At 36.6% G+C, this 16,863-nt stretch overlaps 1 protein-coding gene across 1 annotated transcript in view; it reads right to left on the minus strand.

Moving 5' to 3' along the window:
* Positions 1 to 16,863, minus strand: part of LOC114653273 (ethanolaminephosphotransferase 1-like) — a 55,231-nt gene that overhangs the window by 10,315 nt on the left and 28,053 nt on the right. Inside the window, exons 7-10 of the mRNA XM_028803488.2 lie at positions 13,397 to 13,505; positions 5,647 to 5,695; positions 4,858 to 5,038; positions 1,101 to 1,283 (exon numbers count right to left, since the gene is read on the minus strand). Of these exons, the coding sequence (XP_028659321.2) occupies positions 1,101 to 1,283; positions 4,858 to 5,038; positions 5,647 to 5,695; positions 13,397 to 13,505 (522 nt within the window). The remainder of the gene's footprint in view (positions 1 to 1,100; positions 1,284 to 4,857; positions 5,039 to 5,646; positions 5,696 to 13,396; positions 13,506 to 16,863) is intronic.

Raw genomic sequence — 16,863 nt, forward strand, 5'->3', positions numbered from 1 at the left:
CTTACCAGTTATCCTGGCTCATTGCAAAACAAAAGAGTAAACAACAAAGGAGATAAGGCGAGTTTTATTTCACCTATAACATAGATACAGCATGTACAGTGTGCATATATATATATATATATATATATATATATATATATATATATATATATAAGATATAGATATACTTGTATATACAGTATATAGATATATAGATAGATATAGACTAGCTGTGTAAGCCCGTGCTGTAAAAAGCCTGGGGTCCTAGAAACTATTGTAATCGTCAGAAAAAAATTAAAATACAGACATGTCAGGTAATTGAAAGGAAGTACTGTACTCTGGGCATCTCTCTCCTAGGAGGATTCGTTTTGCCGACCTGCTCGTCTCGCTTGTGCATTAGCGGCGGGAGGAAAAGGGATACCATTTTGCTGATGTTGGTGGCTCAGCGACTGTCTTATCTTGTGAGGTTTCGTTTTGCTGACATGCTGGCCTTGCTTGTGTTATTAGCGGCTAAGCAAGTTTTCTGTTTCCTTGGAGCCCTTATTCCGTCCCCACCTCTCACTTCCGGGCCAGACACACACACACACACACACACTTCCACACACACATAGACATTTATATATAAAATTTGTAGCATCATCATTAAGTTTTGCCTGCTATTTATGCTGTGTTGCATTTTATTAATGCATACATTGAGTACAAGACAATTAGCTTATAAATGGAGCTGTTGTGTTTTGGAGGTCAGCACAGTGATTAACGCTGCTTCTTAACAGTTCCAGAGTCAAGGGTTGTAATACTAGTACAGCCACTGCCTGCATGTAGTTTGTATGTTCCTGTAGTTTTCACAGAGGTTTCACTGGATAGTTTATTTTTCTACTGTATCCTAATATCTTGTTTTGGTTGAAAGGAATGAGTGTTGTGCCCAATGGTGGACTGGCGCCCCATCTATTGATGGTTCCTGGCTGTATGCCCCAACTTTCTGAAAACCTTAATTGGAATATGTAGGTTTAAATATAAGAATGAAATCGATTGAGTATGTGGTGTAAAGATGGACAACATAGAGTGGACTCTTTACAGGTATGCCTGTGCTGTTACAACATTAGACAGATTTGGCTACTTACCACACAGATTCCGTAATGGACATGGGCTACTGTCACCAGAAGTGTGAACCCAGTTAATAAGGCAAACTCAGAGTGCACCTCAAGCCCCATGTAAACGGCACCAACAGTCCCAGCTAATGGAATGAGCAGCCAGTGAATGACTTCTGACCTTGTTTTGGTCATTTGGCAAACAATCAGCCTGCACTGGAGCAAACGACATGTAAAACAAAACAACAAAAATTACATTTATGCTGTAACCAAGAAGTTTACTTCTTTACCGTTCCTTCAGTACAGGAATCAGTAGAATGTTTAACTGGTCCTAGCGTAGCCTTCTGTTTAGCAGTCTTCATTTCATCTCCAGTCTTAATCGTACATAAACATGCTTAGCATACCCTTTATTTGCTTTTTTTCTAATGACTAAGATGATGGGAAAAAAAAAACCTAAACAGAAAAATGAACTTTATAGGCAAAGCCATACAAGCAGAATATTAATTAGGACAGGCAAATGTAAGCAGACAGCATTGTGGAATGAGCACTGAAATCAGCACAGCCACTTGACGGCATTGATAGTTTCTTTAGCCCCTGCAGGTTTTGTTTTTTGCTGGAGGTCATGCCATTTTTATTTCAAGAACTTTCACCAGGGGATTGCAGTTTCTGACTGCAAATAATGCAAAAATGCCTATGCAAACATTTATTACATGTCTGCTGGATCACTGTAAATCAATACCAAATAAAACTGTGAAATGTTTACTGCAGAAGGTACAGAAGCCTGCATTTGGAGCCTTGTTAAATTTTTAAAATGAGCTCATATTACATCAATACTATTCTCTTTGCACTGGTAGAAACCACTGAACTACACAACAGATTTTAACATGCTTGGGCTTTTTTTGTCTTTTTGACCACTGATTGAATTACTAATGTACCAGTTCATTCATTTTTTTTAACCCACTTTTTCTCCAGAGGAAAAGTTGCAAGGCAGAAAGCAGGGTAAGCACCACTTGGCTTCAGGCATCAGTACATTCTGGAGCACAGTCATCCACAGCAGGCAAACTTGTAGTCACCATTGAACCGAACATGTGTTTAGTAAGTGGGACAAAACCAGAGTTCCAGGAGTAAATCCACAGCCATAATATGACAAGCGACTGGGCCATTTGTGGGGCACAGTGTGTCAATTTACTGTGCTGTACACCTTACACACACCCTTGTGTAGCCTCTAGTCATTTTCAAACCTTCAATCCTGCTCTGAATTCTGGACTTGAAATGCAAAGAGACCACCTCCTGTTTTTAATTGACCAAAATCGGCAGTAATTACTCAAAACAGATTACAGAATATGCATCAAAAAATTTAAGGTAAGGTGAAAAACTCGGCTCTTTTTGGATATTCAATGTGTTCAACTGTTTTTGAAAGATGGTTAGTGTGGCTCCAGGGTGCCAAGTTCAGTTCTTATCTCAGTCTCTTCTCTGTGCAGAGTTTCTCCAAGTACCTCATTTTCTTAATACACCCAAAAGATAAACACGTTTGATTTCCTGGCTGGCCAGGTACCGGGTGAGGGGGATGTGTGGGTGACTGAACCCTATGATGCACTGGACCTTCTAATGCAAATGAAAGAAAACAGTTGGAAGAATGGATTACTTGGAATGGAGGAATAATGGCTGAACAGACAAAAAGTGAACTTTTCAGATGTTCTTGTGAGCTTACAGTAGGGCCTCCTGTTTACCTACTGTAGTCCATAGACACAGTGCGAGTTTATTGTTGATGTTTAACATTCCTGATGAGAGTGAATGTGGGCATATGCTTTGTAACAGACTGCTGTTCTCAGGGCTAACAGCTGTCTTGATCCTGTTGCTGCCAGGTTAGGCTACAGCTTCCATCCACTTTGTTAGACTAACAGAAATGGACTTCTTGTCTTATTTATCTCCGATTATATGAGACTTTCAATTCATATTTTTCTAAAGTCTTCACTGATGAAAACTTAGATACCTCCAGCTAGTTATATCAAATAGTATTCAAATGAGTTGATTTGGAGATTTTGGGAAAGCAGCAATAATAAAATAAAAAAAAACTGAAATTAAATACATTGCCAGGCCAGATAATGCTTACTCATGAGTGCTACTAGTTATATGTGTATATGTATATAAAAACACTTAACAAGTACCGTATTTAACGGAAATCAATGTTATTGTTACTAAAGAACCAGCAAAACACTGGAAACTTGCATGTGTCATCCCATCACGCAAAACTGGGGACTGGGACAGTTCTTGGAAAATCAAGAAGCTTGCCTAAATTGTATTGCAGGACAATTAAAAATAGCAAATATTAAAGACAAGACTGAGCAACAAATATCAAGTATGGGTGCAACAGTCAACTTGGGTTTACATGGGGGGCATGGCGTTTTGTTAATGTAATAGTGAAGAAGCAGCAAAAAGATCAATCAGAGTGGTTCACACAATTTTATGTAACCTAATTTTCAAAAAGGTATTTAAGAAAATCATAGTGGGGTAAACTAACAAAGATGTGGAAATTATTGTTCAGCATGTAAAAGGGTGAAAAATTGACTTAAAAATTAAAGCAAAGGGTTTTGTTGTCGGAAGCAATTTCCAAATGCCCGTGACAACATTCTGTAGCAGCATTCCCTTTTTATTTTTTGTTGATATCGCTCATTTGTGTGTTGTCTTTTTTTTTTCCTTTTGTTTATTTTTTTAATCAACAAATGTCCTGTCATAAGACACTTCTATGGGGCCTAACACTGAACAAACAACACAGATTACTAAAACATCCATTAAAAAAGATAATCGTACTTCACTTATGTCATATAACCCAACTGTCAGATAACCAGTCATATGCTTACAACATCCCAAACACTAAACGCTAAATTAACCACTTCCAGAAAAACCTTTCGCAAACGGCTGGGGAGCATTTTAAAAGAAGAAAACTCTTGAATGGAAGACCTGCCTACCCCCTCATTCATTGTTCAGGGTCCTGCTCATTCACTGGCTACCACAACACCTCACACCATATAAACAACTCACAGTGCAACCTAACAATTGGGGAACAATTAGGAAAACAAGAAAGTGTAAGTATTATCAGGTAGAAAATGTCATATTTGAAGTACTTCAACAAGGAGAAGGTCAATGCAACAGACTAGTTTCAAAATGTGCCGCTAAAAACCCAGAAACATGGCATTATGGCTTAATGCCCAGTGAATTAACTATTTTAAAACTGTGTGTGTTTGAGATGCTGTGAGTATACAACTGGATGTCTGACATGGATTACTGTATATGACATACATAAAGAGTCTTTATGGATATGCTTATATAGTTTGTTCAGTGCTGGTCCCCACAGAAGCCTACTGTGTCAGGAATTTTATCTCCATTCTCCATAAAAACATTTCTTCCTCAGCCATTCCTAAAAACAACACCAGCCTTGTAACAGATAAAAAAACTATAATATAATTTTTGGGAGGGGTATTCTTCTGCAACAAAACTGGGGCACAGATGGAAAAGTTGATTAAAGTTAAATTTCAGACTAATGTTAGACAGTATTTCTTCAAAGAAAAACAGATAAGCAGAGTAAGTTTACCAAGCAGTAACGGCCTGCACTTGTCTAAGCTTTCATGTGCTTTCAGTAAATATAAACAGTGAAGACTGCAACTGTACTGAAACAATGTTAACTGTACGTTATACAGAACAAAGCACAACTCCCTTTGTTTAGGGAAAAACTATACAGCAGCACACTTCTAAAGCTGGCAGTACTGCATATGATTGTCAGGGCACTTACTGTAACGTTTGAGAAGGTAACCCCCACCATCCACAAGAAAATCCTGGGGTTTTTAGTAAGGATATCCTCTGGTGATATTTTTGCCCATGTTGTTAATAATAGGAACAACAATGTGGGTGATAAAAGAGGAAGGAGGCCTTCGGAAATTGAATTTCTTTGGAGGGTTCCAAGTTTCTTTGCTCTGGAAAGGCAGTGAAATAAATAGAAAAATGGACATGAAACACAAAAGTCTTTGGTGACATTACTAAACTCAGTCCTGACTTAAATTATTGTACATGCCTGTGTAAAACTAGGCTAACAGTTACATTCTACTTAATGTAACAGTTTCAGAGTGTAGCAGTTAAGCATTTCACTACATATTGTATTGTGTGTATAGCTGTGTGTGACAATATTTGATTTGATTTAAATTCTAATCATTTCATCAAGGAATAGAAAGATAGTAATACAACTAGCTGACTGTCAAAAACATCAAGACATGTAATCTCACAGAATCTATAAACGGTAATGAAGCAGAAAAGCAGCATAGATATTATGAATGAATGCTGTGTTTTCTTCTTCTTAGATATTGTAAAAGTATATCTCTAGTTGTCCAGTTACAGTCTGCAGTGAACTATATCTAAAATATTGTATACACATAGGGTAGGTAAACAAAAAAAATCAATAAAAGGTTTAAAAATCGCCAAAATGGGTGCCATTGTGGGTATAATTTATAAAGAGTGCTGACAATCTGTACTACATCTTTATGCCTTTCAATTGAAAACATTTGCTCTGTCTTAAAAAGTTACTCACTGGTAAATATTGTACAGAGTCTGGGGAAGAGACAGAAATACACTGCAGCCTGTAAAGAGAAACAAAAGGCAACTGCTTAGGGTCATCTGGTCACTATAAAATTCAGTATGGCTCCTTCTCGTTGGCATCTCCTTGTAACAGATCCGTGACTGATGCATAAATTCTTCAACACTTTTTTTTCCCCCTCAATTAACAAAGCCACTAAGGCACAATGTGTAATTGGATGCTTCAGGCTCTCACATTTGTTTTCTATTTTCCAAACTTTTGGCTTTCACACACTCTGCTCGTTTCTGTTCTGCACAAAGGCTTGTCATGTACAGACCATGAACAACACTCTTATTGTGTAAGTGCATGCTTGAAAAGTACTACTTATGGGAAGATTTTTTTTTTCTTTGGGGCACAAATACGTTTCTGGGAAATTGTAAAATCTAAAAGGAGAATTTCTCCAAGGTCAGTGCTTGGTCAATGAATCAATATGTTGTATTAAAAATTATTGAAAACTACAAATCAAAGCAATACCATAATAGAGCACAACACAAGATCATTCTTCAAGATGGTGGGATTAAGTTGGGGGGGGGGGGGGGGGTGTGATGGTGCCTTAAAGAGGTTGTAAATATCAAGTAGCAACTGGAGAGTGTGAATACAGCAGTTGTGAAAATGAAGGATTTAGTTTTATGTATGTACAGTAACTGGAAAGGAAAAGTTTAAAGGCAGACGTTGCCACTTAAGACTGAGGTAAAGATTTGTTCTTCTTTCTCCAGGTCTTTTTGTTTCTAACTGCAGTTTTACAGTTGACCTTTTATTAATTCTCTGAAACTGAAACTACCACGTAATACTGTGCTGTCACTAGTTACATAAAGTCCTGGTTAAACCCAACTGCGCTCTCCTTCATATTGGGCCTTTCCAACCTCCTCCTTGTGTTGGTCAATATGGTTTTCTTTGCACTAACTACAGTAATTTTACTCTGTTATATACCCATCACCTGAAACCACTTCATTCATTTAAAATGTTGACTTGTATTCTGTTCATCTGATACCATACTGCAATCACATGTGCTCTGTAATTGTGGATGTTGTTCATGATACTCTACCATACTCAGAAAATTAATTCTTTGTGGTGGTAGTGCATTGGCACAGTTGTTGGCTCACATCTCACAATCCTTGGGGATTCAGGTCTGTTACTAGACCTGGCACTATGGAGCTTGCCCAGTGTACATATTAGCTTTCTCTGCCAACAATACTTGAGGTTTATTTAACTCTAAATTTAGTCAGTAGGAGTATTTGTGTGTCGGTATGGATCCTCATTTTATGCCTTAGGCCCAGTGATACCATGATTTCAAAACTGGATGGACCTACGGCAAAAACTAGAATGCTGTAAAATTCTCAGCTGTCAACTGGCTCTAACTCAAATATTATGTTAAAAGAACGTTATTAAGAAATACTCCACCCAAAATTATCTTTTTTTTTTATGTTACTTACCCCATGTAGTTTGTAGTCATGGCCAAGAAAAAAAAAATTAATCTCATGTTTATATGGAGAATGGAGTTAATAAAGTTTCTGCTAGAACAAGACCCAATAGTGTCCAACGCTGGATAACAACAAGCCATATCAAAAGCATCCATGGAAAAAAATCTCATGTCACTCATGTTGTATAATCCACACATCAAGTCATCTAGTCAAATGCTCACAACGTGTAAAATACATGCACTTTTTGATAAAATACTGTTAAATAAATAACTTCAGAAAATGAATATAGTCCAGAAACAGGAAGCCTCTTCACTTGGGGTCATGCTTTTAAATGTTCTCCAAAAAACTTCCATCCATCCATCCATTTTCCAACCCGCTGTATCCGAACACAGGGTCACGGGGGTCTGCTGGAGCCAATCCCAGCCAACACAGGGCACAAGGCAGGAACCAATCCCAGGCAGGGTGCCAACCCACCGCAGTCCAAAAAACTTGAACATTCAATTTTTTTCTCAGCCATCACTACAAACTACATGGGGTAAGTAAAGTATAAAGGTATCATTTTGGGTGGAGTATTCATCTGCTTTCTTGTGTTCATTTGAATTGTATTTTACTGTGTGTTTCATGACCCAGAAGTTAACACTGGTACCTCACAAATCCAGTGTCCTGGGTTCAAATCACACTCTGTCTCTTTGCACATTCTCTTTATATGTCTTTGTAGGTTTATCTGCCACATCCCAAAAGACATGCTGGTTGAGTTAGTCATTCCAAACTGGTCTAAATGTGAATGGGTGCATACCTTGTTGTGGACTCATGCCTTGTCTGGGGTGGGTTCCAAGCAGTTCTGAGAATATCATGTTTGTTTAACTTAATATGTGCGCTTATGTAGGTAAGTTTTAAGTTTTAATACAACAGGATTCACTGCCATTGCCTACTTTGTTTTGCTTTGACACACAAATCTTTTCTTATAAGGAAGTTGCCAAAACCTCTTTTCTGACCATTAACTAACAGTTCTCCTCACAGTACCTCTTTTTGGAATCCAGTTTCTGGGTCTTGTCTGATAACACTGTTCAATCACAGGCAAACACATTTAGAGATGTCTCCATGATGCACCATTTAAACACCTGGTCAGTGGACAAAGAGCAGTAACCCAACTACTGGTAACCTTTATGGACAAAACTATGCAAAAACTTTCAAACCAAAAGGTTTGATTCATGAGTATCCAAAAAACCAATGACAAAACATCCACTCCTGTGCTCTCAGCCTGGCTGTAACATAATGTTTACTCCACAGTAGGACCTTAATTGCCTGGAGTATGGCTGTAGCAGAGGATGGAGTGATCCCTTTTACTCCAACGGGTAACTTAGTGCTGGACTGCAAGAATACCATCCATGACAGAGCTGGATGCAGGTGCCTCACAAGTCCATATCTTGCTAAAGTAAACCAAGATGCACAAGCAAGAATGGGAACAAATCCATGCAGATTATCCCATTCATTATCCAACCCGCTATATCCTAACTACAAGGTTGCGGGGGTCTGCTGGAGCCAAACCCAGCCAACACAGGGCGCAAGGCACGAAACTAACCCCGGGCAGGGCGCCAGCCCACCGCAGGGCGCACACACACACACCAAGCACACACTAGGGACAATTTAGAATCGCCAAAGCACCTAACCTGCATGTCTTTGGACTGTGGAAGGAAACCGGAGTACCCGGAGGAAACCCACACAGACACGGGGAGAACATGCAAACTCCACGCAGGGAGGACCTGGGAAGCGAACCCGGATCTCCTAACTGCGAGGCAGTCCATGCAGATTAGCTGTGAAGAAATGAACACTGCTAATACGGTGCATAACTAGTTAAAAACTTACCATCCAACTAGCTGAAAAAAACAGTATTCTGACTAGACCATTTTAAAGCCAGCCTGGAACTTACAGTATGTTTTCTAGATAATTCTTTAGATAGGAATTAAGGAAGTTGAATCCACAAATTGTGAGCCTTTTTGTAGAGGAGAGAAAAAGATCAAGCTATGTGTGTGTTTGTTATTGTGCATCATCTGTATATACATGCACAGATCCATCTTCTATTATCCTTATGAATAAACTATCATTTATCTTTAGTGTAGCAAGCATTTTAGGGTGACTTATCGAATAGTCAATTGCCTGATCTGAACAAGAAAAAGTGAAAGTTTACTGTTATCACATTGCTCTTGTGAATATGTGTTAACAGTCCTAAGACTGTACTCATTTAGGAGTGCTACAGAGCAATGGACTGACTTGAACCGAACTGAAGGAGGGACTAAGGAGCCATTATGCAGTCTATGCAGTAAGACAAGTGACTGGTTAGTTAGTTATAACTGAAATATGCAATTTTCCTGAACATCTAAGGTGTAGGTCTCATACATTCTTGTAGATTTCGTCATCTTCATTACTCACGTAGGATGGGATTTTGGCAGTCAATCAGTTTATGGGTGATTTAACATTTTAATGCAAATATCTCTCAGAGATGCAACATTGCGGACTGTCAGTTTAAGCACCACACTCTGAGAAATTTCTTTCTAATTGCTTAAGCTGCATATTTTCACATTACACATAATGATTCACCCAGTTTGTATTTAACAATAATTGAATAAAGGCATTAGTCATTGGGTGGTTAAACTGACATTTTACTAAGTGAAGCTTTAAAAGAACTTGGAAAATGCCATATGTCTACAAAAGGTAAATATTCTAAAGCTTTAAACAAGTCTTTAAATAACTAGTACCTTATAACCTTAGCTTTAAATAAATATTGTCCTATGTCTGTAATAGGTAAATATTTCAAAGCTTTAATCACATTTTCTTTAAATAAATATTACCTCTATACATTGTACAATTTTCTAAATTTGATTTCTCATGATGTTTTTATTCAATTAACATTCACTCTTTCATTCAAAAGCGACTATGGTCTGGTCACTGAGAGATAACTTAGGCATTTGCCAGGTGATTTCCAAACTTGACCATGTTTCTCACCCACACATATTTTGAAATGATTGTATCTTTTGCTTTGTAAGTCACCCTGGATAAGGCCTAAATAAAATCCTGAAATAAATGAACATGTTTTAAGGAGATATAAATGACACTAAACACTCTTACATAGAAACCTATTGTAATAAATCTGATTTATAGTCTAACCATTTGCGCACCAGTTTATATTGTTAATTTCAACCACTACAGCTTTTTATCCAATTGTTTTCAATAATTTGCAGAATATTAACCTCAGATAATCTATTGTGAATCTGTTGATGCACTTGCACAAAGCAAATAACTGGTATACCCACCTACTCACTATTAATAAGACATGATTAAGAAAAAAAACAGTTTGGGAAGTTTCAAAACATCAGTCTGACGAGCATCTACTTGTTAAAAGATAAAACATTTCAACAAAAAGTTCAAAATGGACTTATGCCTTAATTTTCTACCCTCTTCCTCATGGTTAAATGGGTTTTCATACTCAAACGTGCATGATCTCCAAAACACTCAGTTTGGTTTTAGACACTTTCATGCCCAATGCTTTCAGCTGACATTCACAAAATCTTTCATATTATCCATTAAGCACAGAGTCCTCTAGGTTGTAGATCCATGTGTATTTTATAGTGGGTTCACTCTCAAAAGGATGTTTTGTCCCCAAAGTCTTAGCTAATGGCCTAATCCTTCCACACACAGGCTGACACACCTCAAAATAAGCAACAATAGGAAAAAACATAAAAACATTAAGGGAAAAAGCTTGACTTTTAATGCTGATTTAACTTGGGGAAACAAGCTGCTCTCATAGCAATTGAAGTAAAAAGTCTCTGGTCCAAAAGTAAAAACTGGGGTAAAAGCAGGTCTCTTTAGCTGTGTTTCCATGACAAAAGATCCAGATGCAGGATGGTTTGATGGAATCCAACAAGACCTCAATCAGATGTTAAACCATTATAATTAATGACCCACTGCTTGCAATGTTTATAAGCATTTGTCCAATAAATAAAATACTTACTATACACTGCGGTGGGCTGGTGCCCTGCCCGGGATTTGTACCTGACTTGCACCCTGTGCTGGCTGGGATTGGCTCCAGCAGACCCCGTGACCCTGTGTTAGCATATAGCAGGTTGGACAATGACTGACTGACTGACTTACTATACACCTCCACTCTTGTGCTTGCTTCTCTATATAACTACAATATATTAGCACGTTTTTGGTTTATGTTCCTTAAAATAAGTTTGTACCTAAACTTGGGCTTTATCTGTTTGGTTGTTTACCTTTGAAAAGGACCTTGTCTTACAGTCATTCTCCTATAGTGTCTGACATTGGGGACAATGCTTTTTCTAGTATAAGCAAATCATTTTTGTATTAATGCAAGTTAAGTCTACTGCATGTGTAAAGTCTACTGTAGTTTTATAGCTTTGTACACTTCTGCCACAAATATTACAGAAAAAGAAAAATCCCACTAGGAATTACAGCACAGGTACGCTTACAAGGTTTTTTTTTTTTGGTTTTGTTTGTAATTCATTTTTTTCCCTTGGCTATCCATATTGATTTTACACCAGCAAAAGTATTATTGCTTCATATTCATAATATGTATCTGTAGAACAGCTGAAGCTGTTTTTAATACCCAAGTATTCTCAGTTGTAACTACTTTCATTCATGTAACATATAAAGACAGCAGACTGCCGTGTATATACGAATTGCTTTTGAAAATTAGCGCTCTGCTACACAGTTATCTGCAATGAATGTAATTCATACCAAAATTCACTGCAGTCTAGCGCATCTGTGATATAGAATTGTTGTTCTTTTGCATTATGTTGTTTAACTCAGTACATACTTTTATGTTTCTAACCTCACTTTTTGTAGGACATGTAATGAGAGCTTTTACTGACAACATTAAACCTCACTGTGTGTGTCTGGACTGTAGTTTTGTCAGTGTCAAGTCACCGGTATGAAATCACATAGCCATCACAGTACATTTGACTGAAAAGGGCTGAAACAAAACATTACCTTAGCTTCTTGCATCTTGCCAACACCTTTGCCTTTTGGTACCACTGCACAGCTATAAGGAATAAGATCTTTAAACACAGTCTCTCTTTGTCCTATGGCAATGTTTTAACCACTCAGCCAGACAATTCTTCAATCTGCTTTCCTCTTTTATTAAAGGGTAATAGGGTGACAAGAGTGTATCCTGTCAGCAAAAGATTCAAGACAAGTACAATAACCGTGCACAGAATGGCTTTTCATCAGACGCTTCACTAACATACAGCCAATATAGCCAGATCATTTAAGATATGCCAATTACCAGATAAGTACAGTATGTCCATGGACCAAAGTATCAAGAGAAAACCATATTTGCAGGTACACTCTTCTCATATTATAAAATGTATGACCCAGTGACTAGGCCGTGAATCCAAATCCACATCTCCAGAGAGGCAACAATGCTTATTACTGCACAATCAATTAAGCTATTGTAAAATTCCTTCCAAATTACTTTCAAAGCCCATTCCCCTAAGTGTGACTATGTCGTACAGTACACACCTGATGTCCCATTATAATCAATGCAGCCCTGTATACCTGGCTTAAAATCACTCATGCATTGCTTGAAAGGGGTGCTCACGAGAGTTTAGTATAAAGAGTGGTGAAATTTAGTATATGGTTTGTTCATCAATGACAAGCTTCTGCACAGAAACTTACAGTATGAACTGTTTTAATATGTATGTTAGAACAGTAGTATGTGATCTTTTTCATTTGTCTAAAAGATAAAAGACATCCATTGCCATTTCTTAATTTAGCATAATATTATATAAAGTAAAATGTTTGTTCATTAGTTAAATCACTCATTTCTGAGCAAATTGTTAGATCATAGAGGTACAATGTTAGTATCAGAAACAATGAAGGAGTAACAAAATCTTATTATGTAGAGCAAAACAGTAAATAGAGAGTGGTCTTTAAATAGAAGCTACAAGTTAAAAATAAAACCTCTGGTATGTTACTGACCCATTGAGCTTTACAAAGAGTAAACATGACTTAGTGCTACTGAACATTAAGGCACAATCGACACTACTAATGCTAATGCTACTACTTTAAAAACACAATATTTCAGTTTCCTGAATAAGAAAAATAACACTTTCATTCTGGAATTTTGTCAGTATTACCATCTGGTGGTGAAATATAGTAACTACACAAGTGTAAAAGAGGACAACTTCAGATAAGTGTTTTATTTTTATATATTAGCTACAGGTACAATTTTGTAAAAAGGATATCAGCTCAGGAGTTCAACTTACCAATGACCATGGCTATTAATATATCCGCAAAGAAATAGCCAAACATCAGAGGCTTGTGCCACGCTTCTACACCATATATTGCTGTCAGCACATAGACAGCTGTTAATGTCTAGAAAGTACAGAAAAGGAGTGTTAATGATAGATACTTTTGCATGTGCTATAACTAAGTCAAGCTCTCCAAACCGGCCTTTACCCTGACAAACTGATTATAGCAAAAAATCACATATGTATACAAAATATATATTTATAAGATTTACATTTGGTTGATGATGAGAGGGGACATACAGGTGATGGGTGTAACAGAGCAAGAGGACAGAGGATATGGAAAAAGATGATCCACTAATGAGAGCAGCCGAAAGAAGAAGAAGAAGATTTATAAGGGGTAATTTACAGATGGACAGACATACAAATCATGCAGAAGAAGCTGAAGCCTAATAGTTTCTCTATACTTGCTCTTAGATACGGCCCCCATGGTATCTCTAAATCTTTGCTGCTTCCTCCCTTCTACCCCTTCAGTCCCTCTACTGAATAAAACGTGTCATGAAAACTGGCTAGGGAGTACTTAACATAACCTGATTTGTGGTTTTCATTCAGTAAAATGAAGTGTTTACCATGGCACCAGAGAGAGATGATGTGTGGCATTATCAGTCAAACGTGCAAGTAAGAACTTCACTGTACTCTGGACCTGTGACATTATTAATACTAATAGTGTAACACTGTCTTAAACTCACTGGTGGAAATGAAGTTCATTTAAAATGGAAGGCAGGAGGAGTTTTTCCACTGAGCAATCAGTAACAAACTTTCCTAGCTGTGGTTTAAGCAGATGCAGCATAAAAATAAAATGTACAGGATTCTACAACACTCAGCTAATAGTTTAATTTTATATTTTACAATATGAGAATTTTAAGAATACTGCAAGAAAAAAATAAAACCACCTGCATACCCACTTGTGTAAAAATCCACCTGTTGTCTGAATCAGGTCACAGGGGAATAGGAAGATGGAGCCTATTCTGTCAGCAAGAACAGCACATAATATATTTGGAAATTAATATTTCTTAAAAACTTATGGAATATTAAGACTTTTGAATGTGGGTAATAAAAATATATTTGGTTGAGATTCTGCCAAATAAAGGCTTGTTTTTCAGCTTTTACCTTGATGTTTAATTAAAATATTTTCACACCGGTCCAGATATGATCAACTATTATGTTGGTAACAAGTATTTTCATACAGGCATATGGTAACGATGGAGTGCCTAATGAAACCAACTTTCTTAAACAAAAATCCCTATCTATTAAGGTAAAACATCGTAAAATGTGAAAATCTGCAACCTTATGTTGAGTAAAATTTCGCTCTAAAATGAGGTGCTAATTAGTTTCTTCAACTAATTTGACAGCACTCATTTTAGTATGCCACCCTATACAGACTGATTTCCAAACAAAATCCTTAATAATCAAACTGAATAGCAGAATGCTGTGATTCTGATATTCTCCGCTGCACTCTAGTTGGTATACTAAAAGCTGGGTACTATGTAAAACTAAATAGATCAAAACTGAACAATTTTACTTTTATTTTAAAAAAATATTTACTTTATAAAACATAAATATATATCTTAGAATTAAATCAAATATAATCTAATTTGATATCATTTGATTTAAAAATATTAATTCAGTGACCTCTTTATATTCAGAGGATACCTCTACACCTAATTGTCAGTTGGTTATCATATTCAAGAGTTGGTCTGTTGTGATCATACTCGATTTCCTAATTCTCCCTATAGTCCTCATTTCTGCATGTTGGATTAACTGATAATTGGTAAGGGAACAACCCGTAAAATTCCTTTGTAAAAAATGAGTACCTTTTATTTTATGGTAACCAGCAGCGCATGCTAAACAGGGTGAACCTACTATAAATAACTCAAGAGTTGCATTTTATTCAGCCTTGAATGCATACATACAGATGTGATAAATAGAAGAATAAGTTTGGTATGAACATAAATTATTAGGAGGCATTTACAGATCTCTTAAATATTTAGAGCAGCCATGTTATTCTGAGTCCTTTAAAATGTCTTTACTTAATATTAAGAGTATTATTTTGCGGTAATAAACTTATTACTGATAGGAAATTTTTATTTTTTTATTTTTGAGAGAAATGTGGTTTTACAGTGATATAGTAATCATGCTAACTGAAACAGCCCCCAAATGTTTATTCTCATTCTGTTCACCATGGACAAAAGGCAGTGGCTTGGCAAATGTTTTCTCAAGCAATTTAAATTTTACAGACAGCATTCTTGGTAGTTTCACATCTTGAACATTTAGTTATCATTACCACCTGTCTATATATTAAATGTATATCATATGGCAAAATATAATGTCTTGTTTATCAATAAATTCTTAGAATTACATCAGCTGCCTGTGTTTTCACGATTGGTTTTAAAATACCCTTAACTGTATATAATTCTCTGAACAATTTCCACCTTTCTATTTCAAATTATCAGTCCCCTTACATCCCTAATCGTAGCCTCACATCTTTGGATACTAGCTTGTTGAATGTTTCAAGGCTGGTCCTATGGTCTTGGAACCCCATTTATTTTCTGCAGCCTCCATATCAGCTACAGCTTTTGTGTTCCTCTCCTTCCTGGCCATCTGGACCATTGTATTTCCTATTAAATCAGACACTGGCCATTGCTCTAATAACCATTACAGACTTTCAAAATATCCAAGTTCAACTTTAATTATATTTAAGTTCACCTCCTTTAGAAAGTTTCAAATTCTACCTTTATTGTTGCAATTTTTTTTTACTATCTGTAAAGCACTTTGAATTACATTGTTGTATGAAAATGAGCTATAAGAATAAATGTTGTTCTTATGTTGTTGATATGCTATCTACAGTATATAAAATGACTGCAAATTTTAAAGGTGTCCAAGATGGAGGAAACTAGTGTTTCACAATGTATTTGTGTGGGAAATAAAAAATGAATTAAGTTAGTCTTTGGCTATCCAAGTGGAACATAACCACACTTCCATTCATCTTCTGAATCCATGTTTTCTTTTATGGAAAATTGAGCCTATCCTATCAGCAATGCACATAAATTTGGAAAACATGTGGAGAGAACACCATTCCAACTCAGGGCAAATATATGCAGACATCCCCCCAACTATCCAGTGGGCTAGTCAACCAAATAAATTATTTTTGAGATGGTGGAAAGATTAAACGAGTCCCCAATGGAAACCCATGCAAAAAGAACAAATCCCTGCCAGTTGGTAAAGAGCATGGGTGTTTGTCACTTGTAATTTGCAAATTAACAGACCGCTTCAAAGTGTAAATAAATTAATTATTAATTCAAATTTCAAAAAGTCTGTTTGCTGAGCAACAATGTGCACAAAACAGAATGCATCACCATTACTGCAAATAAGGAATTTTTATACATAATTTTATCTTGTATTGAAATATTTAAGTTAATATAAAA

Source organism: Erpetoichthys calabaricus, chromosome 6, assembly GCF_900747795.2.
Source record: "Erpetoichthys calabaricus chromosome 6, fErpCal1.3, whole genome shotgun sequence".
Lineage (NCBI taxonomy): Eukaryota > Metazoa > Chordata > Cladistia > Polypteriformes > Polypteridae > Erpetoichthys > Erpetoichthys calabaricus.